The 17,086-nt window shown below is 36.3% G+C and overlaps 1 protein-coding gene across 3 annotated transcripts in view; it reads right to left on the bottom strand.

The window, feature by feature from the left end:
* Positions 1–248: 248 nt before the first annotated feature.
* Positions 249–17,086, bottom strand: part of GABRB2 (gamma-aminobutyric acid type A receptor beta2 subunit) — a 180,857-nt gene continuing 164,019 nt past the window's right edge. The window contains exons 10-11 of one of the 3 annotated variants that reach the window (XM_009285716.1): positions 4,310–4,360; positions 249–655 (exon numbers count right to left, since the gene is read on the bottom strand). In XM_009285716.1, coding sequence (XP_009283991.1) covers positions 308–655; positions 4,310–4,360 — 399 coding nt within the window. In that variant the 3' untranslated portion in view covers positions 249–307. Of the gene's footprint in view, positions 658–4,309; positions 4,361–17,086 lie in introns of all 3 variants that reach the window. The other 2 variants (XM_019473825.1, XM_009285717.1) reach the window with 2 other exon arrangements.

Here is a 17,086-nt window from a genome sequence, read left to right as displayed (position 1 = left end):
AAAGAAAAAAGAAAAAAAGAGAGAGTGAGGGACAATGAGACAGAAGTGATTGTCAAATCCAATTTGCCTTCACACTCAAAATGCACTTGTATTTTGATAAGGGGTTATGTCCATACTGCAACTTAACATATTTACGATTTAGCAGATATAACCAAAACATTATAAAAACAGACCATAGAGTGGGCCAGCAACTAAGGTGTTTTAAAATAACTTTTTTTCCTGAATAGAATTTTTCTAAGTCCCACTTTTGGCTGTACAACCGATTTGAAGAGAAATCCAGTTCTTGCTTCCTGTGTGGCTTTGTTTCTTAGTTCACATAGTAAAGCCAATAGACGATATTGAAGAAGGAAAAAACAACAGGGAAGAATATGCGCGACCATCGATCTATGGCATTTACATCAGTCAAGTCAGGAATGGTAATTTTCAGTTGAGATGCACGTCTCCGTAGCCTACTTTTCTTCTGTGCCACATGTCGCTCCAGGGCGTTGCGACCAAAGCTGTGTCTGGGTAAGCCAGCTTTCCGGTACTGGATGCTTGAAGTGTCATAGGCCAGCATAGTGCTTCTAGGGTCCCCAAGCCCCATCACAGCCTCGGAGGCAGCCATCTCATTTTTAATTTCAAGTGTGCTCAACAAAATATTTTCATGTGGATCCATCTGTAAAAAATAAGAGAGCAGATTTAACAGGAGAGAAAGGAAGCCCAATCAGTTGCAAACTGAAGCCATGCTGACAAGGGCTAGATCTAACATTACTAATTCACTGGATGTCAGCCTGTCTAAAAGACTTTAAGCATAGCTGTAACTATATTTATTGTCATTTATTTGTGAACTCAAGGAGCAATAAGGCCAGTATAGTATTATGGAGTAAATGGTATTTCCCTAGACACCACATTCAGTGAGCAAAAGCAATACCGGGAAACGGAGTACATGCTCAGCTCCTGAAACTGGGATTCTGCCACTGGGTAGGATATCTGGGGGGGAACGTTGAACTTTTCGGGGTTTTTGGAGGGAAATCAAATGGAAAAGGGTCTGCTTTGTTTTGGTTTTGCTTCTTTCAAATGAAAGCTTCTGCTCTGACAAAAGCTTCAGGTATTCACAAGGTCTCTCTGCCTCTATAAAATGAGGCCCAGAGCACTGCACAAGAGAATGCAAATTTTCAGTCCCTATATTCCAAACAGGACTGGGTTACTTGGGGAAAGGCACCGACATAGTCTAACTATACCTATGTGGAAACTCCATTCCCCAGTGCTAATGAATTTCATAAATACAGGGCACGCTGTGGAGACCTGAACGCTGGAATAGCAGAGATCTGCAATTTAGAACAAGGAAAAACATATACAGAGTGTAATCACATCAAATGTACATTGAACAGTTGTTTCAATGGGTAGTTTTAGCTACTCTATATTTTTCTAAAGGCAGTTCAGTGAAAAAAATATTAATGCAATGCTGTAAAAAACCCCCCTTAGACAATTAGAAGGATTTCAAAGATGAGGAACTAAACTCTACTCTTAGGCAATCTGCAGTAGATCTGAAGTATGGTAGGAGAACTTCAAAATAATCCATTTATAGGAAACAAATCTAAGGTTATTTATGAAGGTCTAATTCTCCTCAGCCTTCCCTCTAAGTATGTATTTTGAATTGTGTGATGACAGAGTATAATTAAATAAAAATACTTTAAAAGCAATGATAGCTAATGAGCTGCTAATTAATTACACTGACTTAGTGATGTTAGTGCAGATATACTCCAGGCCAAATAAGGGATGAAACTGTCCCAGAGCTCCTTTAAGGATACTTCATCCACATTATTCATTTATAATGTACATAACATATACTATGATTATTACTGAAAGTGCACAAACTGTGACTTTTGTGGATTTCTAAACAATAATACAGCATTAGTCTATTCTGTAATATTTAGAAGCCAGCAGTCAGCAGCAGGTACCTTGCTGCACTACCCAATATAGCACCGTATTTGCTGTTATTTAAAAAAAAAAAAAAAATCTATGTAATATTTCACATGGCTCAGTGAAAGAACTGGGTGGAAAACAGTTGCTTTTTAGTAGCATCCACTGCAAAGTATTATGAACTGGGAAGTTGGATACTCACAAAAGTACTTTGGACCTACTGAAACACTGCCATTTGAGTGATTACATCTGTTCAAGTGATGCATAAAAATTGGCATCGCTGAGACGCCAGATTTCCCTCTCTCTCTCTTTTTTTATTCCAATCTATGTGAGTTTGCACCCCTCTAGTTTCATTATATTTTAGTTTTAGATTAAATGCGATGACTCAATGTGAAGCAGCCAAAATAACCTATTTTTGCTTGCTTTCCATTAAAGCCATATGAAATCTTTGAATTTTCTGGTGTGTTAGGGAAATCAATCTTTTTTGAGAAGCACTGGAAAAATGGGAAAGTTGAGCTGGAACTCAAAAAAAATTCCTTTAAGAGCTCTGTAGCACGATATTGAGCATGGTGAGGAAACACCGTGTTCTAGCCAGGAAGGCCATCAAATCAGTTCTCATCTGCATCAGACAAAACTAAGACAAAAAGAATATTCTGCTATTGTAATACAAACAGAAGCAAACATATGCAAAAGCTTTCAAATAGATCTGCGAAACTTCTCAAGGGAGCTTTCAAACATTTTCTTATAATGAGTGGAGTTATTTAGAAAATTCTTTCATGATTTTTGGGGTAAGACAAAATTGGCTGTCATTTTTTTTATAAGATCTCAGACAAATAATAAGACTTTCAGTATCCTGAAAATAAAAGCAATTATAGACACTTGGTATTCATTGATCCCAAGAATGTCTAAAAACAAGTAGGCAAGTGTCTTACAAGAGGGGTGCAAAGCCATTTGGAAACTGCATTTTCCATAGTTTCACATAGCCTTAAGAAAAGAACAGAAATTTTAGTTCCAATGACATCAGGGGAAGTTTGACGTAATATCCACTAATGCAATGGTTTTACCCCTTAGGCCAGAGCCTGGGTTATTTTCACCTCAACGTTGTGCATTCTAAGAGACTATCTTTGGAAAGATTTTAGTGCCAACAAATTTGTTCACATCTTAAATCTACTTTAAGCATTTTATCCTTTTGATCTGCAATGCTATTAGAAATTTGAGTGCTCTTTACACACTCATATACTTTCTGTGCAACACAAATGCAAGAAAAGTTATTTTAGTCTACTAGAGTTAGATATAGACATGTTTTAGTGACATGATATCACTCCGGTTAACTTTTTGCTTCGGTTCTTTTGTCACTTCTGTTCTCATTTCAGTAAATTTCTTAACACAGCAAACTGCTGCAGATATCTGGTAATCTTGGCAGTAGTTAGTAAGATTAGTGATGCTGGGCAGAAAAAACATTTAGCAATATTCTAAACTATCTTCTAGGGCAAAGTGTCTTCTGCACATATCACTTTGATATCAGACTTGGAGCACAGCATTTTCCAATAGTCCAGGAATTTTTCAGAATAAATAAAGCAAAATACAGTAAAAATTAGTGATGGGCGAACCTTCAAGTGTTAGATAGCCAGGTAAGCACCACAAAGTTCAGGTGCTTCTCAAACACTAATTTGACCCTCCTACACCCGGAACAGTGGATTGACCGTAACAAGAACTGTATTTTTCACGGTATTTTGAATTCCCAATCTGAAGAACTCCCAAAGTTCCAATTCAGAAATACAAATGAATGTGAATATAAAAGAAACACCAAACAAAACCCAAAACAAACAAAACCCAAAAAACCCAACAACAAAAAAAAAAACAGAAAGAAATTAACCTAACATTTCAACCTTTGACAAAAGGTTCCTTGTCAGAATAGAGCTGGGAGTGTCTGGGAGTGTTATTTCCACTAAGCAGGTTCGCCCAACTCTAAATAAAACATGCTTTTGTAACTAAGTGAAGCCTGAGACTGAATGATAATGGATTACATTTATTGTACACAGCACCGCCCATTCAAAAGGATCCCAAAGCGCTTTACAAGCTTTAGAAAGAAGAACCACTTCACTTCCCAGTGAAGCGCAATCACCTCTGAGGCGAAATGTGGTGACTGACAGTGCAGAACAATACACTATATTTCAGTCGAGGAAATGGAGAATGCTGTAGCCAATTGAAACTATGGGGTGGGTGAGTGGTGGGGGGGAATGTTAGGTAAGCAGAACAGTTACATAAATTGATATTTGGCCAGATGCTTGGGGTTGAGATGACCACGCTATAAAAAAGTGCCATGGGATCTTTAATGACCATAAGTGGTCAGGACCTGAATTTTAAGTCTCTGAGGATAAAAACATTAGAAAACAATGAAAGATACCTTTGTTGAATACATTTCTGGACAATGATATGTGCCAATTATTCTTCTGTCCTGTAAGTTAATAAAATCAAGACCAGTTTCCTTAGAGATAAGGCAGCTATTATCTTTCATTTAAAATTAAAGCACTCTAGGGTAATAATAGGACAACTAATTAAAAGATATAGGGACCTCTAAGCCAACAATTAGCCTAAGTATATTCTGGCTTCAGAGGTGCTATTACTGCCTTGCCCTGCTCCTCAAGGTAACATAACTTTGTGATGTAAATGTATTTTTTCCAACTGGTCGCTTGACCAAGGAAGATATGATGATATGAAAACAATTGTTAAAATTATTCTGGGGGAAAAGTAAGTGTAAAAGTGGTTTCAAAAGGAGGTGGAAGAAGGTTAAAAAGATCTCTTGGTGCTGAAGGATTGTTCAACCATAGAACTAGACTCTTTATGGTGAACAGGAGAGTTCAAACTTAATGGAGAAATTTCCAGGGACAAGGAAGGAAGGGAGGATGTGAAGATGAAGAAAAAGCAGCAGTAAGTACCATGGAAATAAAAGGTGAAAGCAGAAGTGGAGGAGAAATGACCAGAGCTCAGCAACCATGCAAGAGGGTGGGGTTTTTATAAATCAATCTTAAAGGTGGATGACAAAATACATGATGCAAATGGTATTCACTTATAGGTCCAGGTCAACTGGAAGAAAAGCTGACTCTGGGGCCTTGAAAGAGGCCATGACTTTTTTGATGGCCTCAAACAAAGGGAATACAAAGGAAAGTGTAGAAATGTTACCATTATATATTCTTCCTGCTACCTAGAAACTCCAAAATGATGGCTTTCTTGAGGAATTCCTCTTACACTAATACATTAGCAACTGTAAAATACAAGGAAATTACAACTCCCACACACATACATACACACGTATGTACATCAGGAATCCTCCAAGGATGACCAGATCTTTGAAACTGCTAACGTCTAGTAAACCAGCATCTCGGTGATTATGCTCTACTGTTATGCCAAACACAGCTTTATAAGTAGGAGGTAAATTTATATCGATGCATTGAAAAGATATAATATTGACACATTTACATCCTCATATACTGTTCATTTTCACCTATAACCTTCAATTACAGGCAGGTACTGATGGCTCATTTTATGACAGAATGGTTCAGAAGCCATGGATAAAATAGGCAGTAGGGCTGGAATCTCTGATGGAAAATCCTTGTGAAACAAAACAGTTGTAAATTCAAAAGAAATATCCTTTTGTTAAGTAGGGCTGCCACTAGCCAAAAGCAAAATATGGTGAGCTAAACCAAGAAGGGAGAACAGAAGTACCCAGTCTATTACAAAGATTAACACCTGAGATTAGGTCTCAGCATTTATAGGTCCTGTGAACTGACATTCTTAAGAACTGAAGACAGAAATAAAGATCCCTTTCACAATGAAGATCAACATGACATGCCTAGACATATAATTTAATTTGTTAGAGATAAAGATCTTAGTACTATCTATAGCATAGTTTCCCACGTCTTACAGCTGAGCTTTGCTTGGAAAACCAGTAACATCCTATTCCTGACTAGTCACAGTAACTCTGGCAAGATTAGATGAAAGTACGAAGTGCACTTTATGTATAATAAGGAACTTCCACCTCATCAGCAAGGTTTGACTTATTGATTAAGAACCACTGATCTCTAGACAGTCCTGTATAAGCTGCTGCTAGGTTCACTCTGGAAGAAAAAAGAATTAATGATTTTCAAATGGCACCTGCTTAAAGCTATACAGACATTTTTGACATGATAAGCAAGTCTGCTGAGATAAAGCTATATGAACTTATAAAGCACAAATGCCTAATATTTCAAAACATCCCTATGTGAAACAATGTCCTTAAGAATGTAACAAACACTGCATTTCCATTGTCTGTACAAAATGGAATTTATTGCCAGCGTTACAGCAACTGTTTAGGAAACCATGTTAGCATGCATTGGCTTGGATTGCATTATACACCTAAGATTTGCATCAGGCTGTAAAGCATGCGGTTAGAGGACAGTAAAATTAGGTTGACTTATGATTTCAGGTTACTTTGTTTGGTTTCAGGTCAGAAAATCCAGAGAAACTTTGCAAATTCAATCAGGGCTTTCTTTAGGTTCTTGAGCTTTTTAAAGCCTAAAAATCTAAGCAAAAAACCAAGAGACCTGTGAGAATTAAAAAAAAAGAAAGGGAGAAAAAAGGCAAGATGTGGACACAGAGCTTTAACACGGCTCTAACTACTTATTGTTCAACTTCTAGGCATCCAGTTTTACCCTCTGATATATGTGATTTCTTGATCATTATCATTGGTAACACATCAATAACTTAGCTGTAAGTATTGTAGGATTCTGAAGAAATGGTTGAAAACACGATTTCTTTTGGCATCCATTACTTACACACAAGATTCCATACTTAAGACATTGCAGAATAAGTGCCCACATAAAATGAAAGAGTCTAAAGTATCTTTGGCTTGATGATATTTCAATAAAAATAATGAAATATGAACTTGTTCAAACTGCTGCACAAAATCCAATGTTCTAAACCAAAAGCCAACAAGTGAAATATGCAAAATCAGGACTGCTGTTTGAAGTATGGCACAGAATAGGAAAAAATGGGGAAATGGCCTGCTGGTGTCCTGTCCTCAGCTTGAACCTTACACCAACATCTTCTAAAATATCACAAACACATCTCTGGGGTTTTTAGAGTAAAGGGGGATAAATCTCCTTAGCCAACCAAGAAAGAAAAATAGAGAGTACACTGTGATTCTGTAGAAAAACATCTTCCTCCATTTCACTTCTGGCCAAGATAATTCAGTCCAATGCAATCTCTAGTAAAGTGGAAGGAATAAATTATATAAGTAAGGCCATGATGATGTTTGTGTAATTTCCATTCTAGTGCAGCAAATATAGTTGACCATAAACAGTAAATAGATTATCTGATTTGGGAAATGAGCTTGTAACTTTACTTAAGCAGATACATCCATTTAATGGGACTTAAATAAAAATTAAGGTTAGTCATGTTTTCAAGTGATTTCCTGTGAATGAGACTTTTGCTCTCTATCCAAAACCATGAATAATGCATATACACATAAGGAGGAAACAATTTTCTTTTTTTTTATCCTGCAAGAACATATCACAATGGTGGAGCTAAATATTAGTTAAGGGGAATTCTCATTGGGAAGTCTTCAAATATGAATAAGCTTCATATTCATGACATTTAAAGGTAGTTGCCCTCCCTCCTAGAAATTTCAGGTACAGATTTCTTTTTCCCTCCAGGAGATTGCAAAATCTTCGTTCAGATCAAAACAATTCTTTGTAAGTGATTCTATCTTAAAAATTAAATCCTTCCATGAAACAAGAAACCTCTTCTCTGTTAAAGATAAGCGTAAAAAACTTCTCCAGGAGAAAAGTTGAAAATCTATCTGAACTTCCTGAAAGCATTTATTTTTACAAGGCAAATTTTATAAAGAATAAAAGGGCGGGGGGAATCAATCTTTGACTGAAAATAAACATAAAGGAAGCAATGAAAGTAGAACTGGAATTTTTGAAATTTCAGTTACAATTTTCAGTGTCAATTTTTTACTACTGAGACATTTAGGAGGATGCAAAGGCAGGTGATTTAGAATAGAAGTCTTCTGGGGTACCAATTAACAACAGCTCTAAATCTTACCGTTTTGCCAAGAAACAAGGTGTTAGGCAGCCAGGTGCTTACTGATACTGCTCTGATGAAGTATTTGTTATTTGTTTGTTAAAATATCATCACATTTACATGTATACATTTAATACTTTTGGAAATAATATAAATGAATAACACATCAGCAAGAACCTCTTGCTCTGTGATAAATAACACCAAAATTTCATCAAACTTCCTTTATGCCCGTAAGCTGTCTCCTATTGTGTTGTCTTACAAAATATACTTTAACAGATATACCTAGCACCAAAAGTCTACTACAGAAACATGGCAAAATTACTTATATAAGAAAGCTTCATGAAAGATGAAAAATGCATGGAACATTTGATTGTAATCGCAACTGGAAAAAATTTCTAAGGTATAATTTGGATATAGTTATGGTTTTGATATATGAACTAGACAGTAAAACTAAGGCTGATAAAGTTGCTCCTCTAGAACAGACTTCTGTAAAATACATAGATGTTATTTTTCTTGTTTGAAGTCAAATACGAGCAAAGCACTATACAGCATATACTTGTCACGGGAGTGCGTGGACTGTGTAGAAGTCTACCAGTGTTTCATCCATCTGACCATGATATACTCACTTGTTAACAGATTTAATCTCGTGATTTTGGGGAAGACCAACAACGTAATTCTTGGGCCCAGCCCAAAGATTAACATGGCCAGAGGCAGCACGAGCTTCAAGGAAAAACTTGTGAGTGGTGACAAAGGCCAAATAAAACACTGGAGAGAAATTGCAATTAATTCAACAAAAAAATAAAAAAAAATTATTGAGATTTTTCTATGGACAATCACTGACAAGTTTTCATTATACAAAAACTAAAGACGAATTTCCAACTTTTGACAACAAATTTCTGAATTAAGAAAAAGTCTAGAAATGTACTTCTTATGATCATGTTCAGTGCTGATTTAGAAGCCTGAAATACTGCCAGTTCCACAGAGAAAGATACTGCAAGGCTCAGAGGACTGGTCCTGACAATATTAAAATGAAAAGTGTTCTGCTTTAAAATAATAATAAAAAAATCTGAATTTGTTGACTGAATTAGAACATTCCTGCATGATTTACTTGTACACTGATAGTCTGTGTTTTGGGGAGAGTCTAGCATTTTGTCACTCATTTAAAAATGAGTGACAAGAATGAAGAAACTTTGTTGCCAAGACGTGGTTAGTCATTTCAGATTTGTTTCTAAATAAATTTCTGTGTATGCATAATATACACCAATATTATGTATCATTGCAAATTCTGTATTATACTTAAATTGTTTTTTTATATGCATTAATTCCAGAGAAAATAAAAACTGAATTATAGTTTTCTTCCTGACATTTTGGTGGCCTTTTGTGCTTGTAAATTTAAACCAAACTTGAGTTTGATTAGTTAAACATGTTATAGTTCTATAGCAATATACACACACACACACACAAAAATAAATATATGGATAGTAGGAGAATTTCAGAGCACCGTTAAAATGAAGGAAAAAAGACGGATTTTTCTGGCAATAGTGTGCAGTTTGTTCTTGACACACATAATTTTATAGAAACCAGAAAAAAAATAGTTTACTAACATGCAAACATGGTAGGTGTCTAAGTAAAACATGATTATGTTCAAGGTTATAAAAGTTTCGTAAGATGCATTTCAGGAAGGGTGATCTACTCACAACTGAGAAAGCTATTAATGAGTTAATGAGACCAAATATAGGCTTATTTTTAAATTGCAAATTATTATATGTTGTATATGCCTCATGATACAAAAAGGAAGAAGAAATAAAAGCTGAAGAATCATCCTCCACAACAGCTAGCTCTCTTCAAATGATACCTACATGGAATCGGCTTTTGGATCTTCTCCTCCAGCTTTAATAAACAAAAGACCTTCCATGTAACAACTGAAACTTATGTAAAGACACTCTTCCTACCCAAAACTGCTCTATCTTGAAAATATAAAACTTCAGAATTCCATCTAGCAAAATGTAAGCTAAAATATTCAATTTCTGAAGACTTTCATTTCCAGTTACCTGCAGGAACCTTTGAATACTCAAATACACAGACTGAAAGTGGCCCAAACAAAACATTACATGAAAATAATCATGTTGATTTACGCTGCATGACCTTTACCGTTGCATCCCTCAGGCCATCCCAAAAGCATTAAGTTTCTGACAACTATGTTACCAGAAAGTTGTGTTCATTTTGAGGACATGAGCAAGGACAGGTACGCAGGGCTTTTTGTACATAGCTTTAAGAGGCATTAAGTTTAGGGAGAAAGCTCAAGAAGTTTTTTGGGTGGGGAAGAAAAGTAAATTCCTGCCTCTCACACTTCTAAAAAGAGGAATGGAGACATAAGAATAAACAAGATTTAGACTTCTATGTTTTAATATAATCTTATATCATTACAGAGGGATTCTTAAAACTAGTATCTAAGGAGTAAAAAAAGATATATTCATATATATAGACATACATGTCTGTGTATATACACACACACATATTTAAATTTAGGCATAATCCTACCGACCTCCTAGCCTTTTTCCTAAGTTATGTGAGAAACTAACTCCTGGTGTCTATCTTTCTCCATATGCAGAATTCTGGGAAAGCAGCTAGCATCCAAAAGAATTTACTAAGTGAATTTACTGATAAACTTAGGTCTACATAGCCCAGCATGACTGTTTTGTTAAATTTAACATACATGTATGCAATACACACCCTAACACCCTTTTAAAAAAGACTATATATAAGAAAGTATACAATTTGTACATGTCTATATGGATACCCAGTTCATATGCTACACTAGTAATATTTTGTTATGAATACTGCTAGATAGGTTATTTCTTGCTCGGTTGGGCTATTCTGCTCATTAACCTTGCTCTATCTTTATCTCTACGCAAGACAAGCAGTCTCTGTGGCACACTGCAGAGTGACTGCACTATGTCTCTCCTGGGAATTAGAATGTTTCCACTGTTGGGGGGAAAGAAAAAAAAAAGATTTTGAGGAAAAAATATTTTTGAAATATTGGGAAAAAGTCTTTAGAATGTGCTCTAACACAGAAATTTTGGAGTTTTTTAATAGTGTTGAAAGTATTAACTTGCTTAAGTCTAGGTGATCTTACAGCCTAAAAAGCAAACAACAACAAAGGTAAAGCATCATAATTAATAGTTATCGATAGGCTAAAGACGGGCAAAAACAATAAAGGAGGGATTTGAAATATGTATCCTCCTTCTTACCAGTTTGGGATACTATCATTCTGATTATGTAAACACTTCTGATGAATTTTGGATCACCTGAAATCGATTTCCCCTAAATTAGATATAACAATGTATTGCTCTCTGCAAGAAGAAACCAAACAGATGATAATTTTAGACACTATAAATAAAGGTGTTGACAAACAGTCATCTTCTACATTATAATAATATTTTTACCACTTAGTGCCACCCTAGTGTACACAATCTAGTGATCTCAAGATAAATGAGCACAACTAGGTTACATCCCCTAGCACATAACATTTAGAGTTACAACTTTTTTTTTTGATAGAAATTGACTGACTCGTGGCCATTCAATTAAACCTTGTCAAAGTCTTTAGAGCTGATCTACTCTGGGAAATCAGTTCACCAATTTGTCTAGCCAAACACGCCTTCTGGTCTGCAGCTACATACATTTCACTGTACATCATTTGCCTTTTTTGTGCCTTATTTCCCCACAATCTGAAATAATGATATAAACTGCATTAATGGATTCTTTTTTGCAACCAAAAGTGTATTTAATTCAGGGTCACTGGTGGATAGCAGGTTTGTAGATGCACTACAAAAGCAAAAGGGATATCGTGCTTTAAACAAATGGAGTATACACGCACTGTTCTTACATTAATTAAACATGGCATTCAAAGGAGCACGGCTGCAGAAAGAAAAACTCATGCAGTTGACTTGACCTTTATTCACATGTCATGTGGAATACCACTACGGATTGTGGAAATAAATCACCTTCTGACTGCTTCTGCAAAGTGCTGAGGGCTAAAACTGGAACTTCCTCAAATTTCACTCCTATCAAACCTCAGGTTTCAACAAAACACGGAGACGCATGTCTCTGTGCATTGTTGATTGTTTCATATGCAAGTTGTTCCTTAATAATGCATGAATGTAAATTTAGGAGAAAGGTTAAGCTTTTATAATCCATGCCTACTTTTATTACATGTCCTTCAATGAACTTCTGCGCAAGGAATACCTTCTGATCCTGGATCAAGAATCAGTCCTCGTGCAGTTTTACCTATACTGCAAACAAAAGGAAAATTCTTCTTGGAGGGGAAAGGAGGAGGATGAATGCTTTCACTGATATCCGGACAGCGGTAGCATTAGCTGCAGCGATACAGAGCAGTGAGGATTTGAGATTTTAGACTGAAATTTTAAGAGCTTCATGTTGCCTTAGTGTTTCAATATCCTGTTCAGTTTATTAACTGAGTCTGTGCATGTAGACATTTTAAAATTCCTCTTTTTTCCAAAAGCTTTTACAGTCTTCTGCTTAGTCGTGTTTTACACTAGAAGTACCTCTACTGTGTAGGGTGTAAGGTGCAGCTCTGTGTAATAAATACTGACTAGTTTTAGGTACCTTTGCAATAATTCCTCCTCACTAGAGGTGCATTTATATGATTTCTTCAGATAGAAATGAACAAATATTGCTGCGAACTGAAAAGGCTGGAGGCAAGCCAGCAGTAAATCAGCGGGGAAATAAAGGCATTAGCCAAGTCTAAGCTAATGAGCATTCCTTTGGAGCAAGGTGCATTATCTCGGGCCTGTAGCCTTGTTAATACATCTTTACACCTTAGTCTGAAAATTGAGGAGAGCAACGTTGTCTGTTTACAGCGCACTGAAAGCTATCACAAGTTGGCCTGCAAAGGGCCACATGGATATATCAATGGATTCACATTGGCTCAAGTTAACACACTCCTTCATCTAATTCCCCCCCTCTTTTTCAAAAGAGACTTGGATCATATGATCCATATCATATCATCACTATGGATATGACAGTGAAAAGAAGTTTGGAAGCTGTCATGGGAAATGGCAGGTAGCAAAGCAATACCTGAGCTGACAATGCCGTTTCAAAGTGTGCTACTCTAATGGCTGGCATTGTTGGCACAATGAAACAGAAAGTACTCAGTCTTCATGTTCGAACAGCACACATACCTGAGCCAGTCAATCTGAAATGGGCACCTGGAGAAGGAAGATGCTGTGGGAGCCCCGTTTCCTTGCTAGACTATACAATGGCCAGAAACTGTCCAACCTCAGCCTGCCCAGTTTCATAGGTGAAATAATTAGGTGCAATCACTTGTGAAAGAGGTAATTGCATGGTCTTGTTTCTCTTAAAACTCTGATAATGCAGTGGAGTCCTTTAAAAATTAAAGATCTGAAGAGAACTATTCAACTTTTCTGGTTAAACTTGGTCAGACTCTTTTCCTTGGTCAAAAAGGTGTAGGGGAAAAACTCAGCAGCTGAGACAACTTGAAGGGGAAGAAAGTTACCATGTTAAGTGCAGCTGAGGGCAGGTTAGGCTTCTATTTGTTCTTTCCTTGCCATCTCATCTCCTTTAGCAACTGTGTGCTAATTTGGATATAACAACAGTGGGTCAGGAGGACAATGAATTGCAAAGTTACCTATATTTGTTTAAAACTTCTTAGCTTGCTAAGCCCTACATTCATTCTTCAAGAGAACATTTCTATTGTGATTCAAATCTATTAATATGCTGTTTAATCTATTATCATATTAAAGTTCCATGTTCTCTACTTGGTACCCAAATTTCTGATAGAAAAACATCATTAGTCTGACAATTTCACTGGTTTGTGACTTGGCACTGTGTAATACCAATGCACTGTAACTTTCAGGCATGCTGACAGAATACCTTACATAATACAAAGACTACTGAGTAAAGAATTACTCATTGTTTTAAAATTAAACTCAGTGTGTTTAAAAAAAGTCTTTGTGTTCAGAAAAAAACCTTATTTAAACATGCAGAGGTTAGCAATGTCAGTTCACATTTATTTAAAAAAAAATGACTGAATAAATTTGTATAAACAGTTTTAGGAAGTGTTGCATAATATCCTGACATTTTTCCCTTCTTTTCCAGAGGGAAATTGCTTTATTAATGCTCACAATAAGAACAGCATGATTGCAAAATTAGAGGTAGACTTTTATTTATGTGACTTATGTTATCATGTACTTCAGGTATATAGCCTGTACACTGACAGCATCTTTGTGCTTTAAGCTAGGTTGGAAACCTCTAGGCTGCAATTATTACTGCAACTGTATACATTCTAAAACCACGCTCAACGATGTATTTACATTATGCAAAACATAATGTCACTTCTGCAAAATGGCAAATCAAATTACTTTGAAAGAATATAACAAACAAATTTTATATAAGAAATGTTAATTTGCAATAATTAACTGTTCTAAACCTAGATGATCTAACTATAAAGAAAAAATAATTTAGAAATAATTTAAACACTACCTGAATAACATGCCTGTAAGAATTCGAAAGATAGGACTAGAAATGGAAGGCAAGATGCACCAAATCATTATATGGTAATGCCTCCATAAGGTTTGATATCTGGGTTGAAAAAAACTGTAAGTATCACATCCTGTTTCTAGCTAATATCCTGGTAAGGAAACCATACTGATGTCTAAGAAAAGACTGACAAGGTGCTCCATCAAGAGATGGATCTGTAGCCCTTCTTTTAACAAGAGCCTTAATGTAGGAACTGATATCAATGCTCACAGCGGGTATCGCTGTCTGACACATTTCCAGTCTCTGTTGCTTTGGAAAAGGATGGCATAGAGCTGCTTTTCCATTATAATCACCCCTTGTCAAATGTACACTGGCAAGATGCAAGCAGCACTTCTTTACAGAGGAAGAATAATCAACCTTTCATTCAGCCCGGTACATTTACCATGGTCTTTACAGTGACAGTTCTGGTTTCCATTGAATTACCACATAGCTGTAATGGAGGTTTTCTGATCTATCCAGAATAACAAATACACAGATACCCTTGATATCGAAAAGCATTTTCACCTTCCTTACACCTCCAGAGAAGTCAATTAATGTGTGCAGTAGTCTGGACCAAATGCGTTAGATGAGCAACTGTGGGAAAAACAGCAATGAATCCAAAAGACCTAACAAGAGCGTAAGCAGCAGGTTGACCGGGAATTTAGTAACACAGGAAAATATACTGAAAATACAGAACTTGGAAGGTGACCAGACTGCAAATCCTGAACAACACAAAGACTAGAAGATGCATCAGACACATCACAGTCATCAGCAAGCCCATCTAAGCCACAGTTCCAAGATGGAAACATCCACAACAAGATCCAATAATGTAAGAGAAAATTTACAAGTTAATCAAAAACACCTTGGCTACCGGATTCTAGAAGAAACTTATGGGGAATAAATCAGTACTGAGAGAGCACCAAGAAGCTCATTATTCGAACCACAATAACAGAAATTAAGTATATTGAAATGGCTGGGGGTCTACATCAGAAATTATTCGCAGTTGTACCAGGCTCTACATTGAGATCCTGGTTAGGCTAATCATCTCCTTGAAGACAAAGCCAGGCTTCATAAAGGAGAAAACTTGAAGGGTTATATCACAGTAGCTTGTTTCCCTCCCCCCGCCCCCTTCTATCCCCAAAAGAAATAGAAACCAAAATTACAATTAGAAGAAAAAAAGCCTTACACAGGCTTCTAGATGAAATCCTTCTAGACCATTTTTATGTAATTACAGAATTAACAGATGAAAGTTATGGATTTCAGTAAAGCCTTTGACACATTATCTTAAAACTGAAGAGATGATATGTCCCAGATATATGTACAATTACCCATAGGAAGACTGTCAGCTGAACAATATTGTGAAGTCAGAGGTTAGAATTTGGCCCTATTTTTTAACATATCTGTTAATCATCTGAAAGAATTACAGACAATATATTAGATTAGTGCCCTGAGCCTAAAGAAAAGATAGCATGAAATGCGCCTACAAAGGATCAAAAGGATGCTGATGACTGTCAACATTCTTATTTAAAATAGAAAGTCCACAGAATAAAATTGCATAACAATGGGTTAGAGTATATATACCATAATTTATGACACGTATTAGGGCTTCAAGAAGAAATACAACACTCCTAGTTTACCTGTCCTTATATATACACTTGCATTACTATGTCATTCAGAACAGAAGAGATTAAAAAACTTGAGACTATAAAGATAATAAAGACATTTGAAGAAATAATGTAGGATTACACGATAGGCTTGAAAAGAGAAGTGAGGAAATGATGCGAATGCTATCTCCAATAAATGAAGGATGTCTAGAGTAAGAAGAAAGCCAGTGATTTACCTGGAAGCAACAATACAACTGTTTACAGAGAGAACAATTAGCCTTGACAAAGGCAAAAGATGATAAGTTAGACTAAAGGAATAAACCACTGAATGCAGCTTGAGAAGCTTCAAGAGTCGAACGATCATACACACAGCCATTTTAACCTGAAGTCACTGCAAAGAAATTTGAGCATGTCCAATACTATTTAACAAATCTGTGATAACATATCTGCTGGTAACTGAGTCTGGATCTTCCTTGGGGTTTATGTCCTTTAAATTTCTCCATGATTTTATTACTCAGGTTTCAGAATTCAAGAAGCAAATCAAGATATAGGCCCAATCCCTTCTCTTCCTTTCCCTTACCCCAGAGTCAATAATCTTTGAAAATGAGGGAGTATATGAAGTTACAATCTTCTGTGGTCATTCAGACTAGTTATAAGGAAGAAATTTTTTATGACGAGAGTGGTGAAACACTGGCACAGGTTGCCCAGAGAGGTGGTGGATGCCCGATCCCTGCCAACATTCAAGGTCAGGCTGGACGGGGCTCTGAGCAACCTGATCTAGTTGAAGATGTCCCTGCCCACAGCAGGGGGGTTGGACTAGATGACCTTTAGAGGTCCCTTCCAACCCAAACTAGTCTATGATTCTATTTCTAAAAAAGGTCCCTTCCAACCCAAACTAGTCTATGATTCTATGATTCTAAAAAACCAAAACCAAAACAAAATCACCACATTCATTG

The sequence above is a fragment of the Aptenodytes forsteri genome, unplaced genomic scaffold, assembly GCF_000699145.1.
Source record: "Aptenodytes forsteri isolate BGI_AS27 unplaced genomic scaffold, ASM69914v1 Scaffold54, whole genome shotgun sequence".
NCBI lineage: Eukaryota > Metazoa > Chordata > Aves > Sphenisciformes > Spheniscidae > Aptenodytes > Aptenodytes forsteri.
The sequence above is the reverse complement of the archived record's forward strand: the minus strand, read 5'-3'. Positions and strand labels throughout refer to the sequence as shown.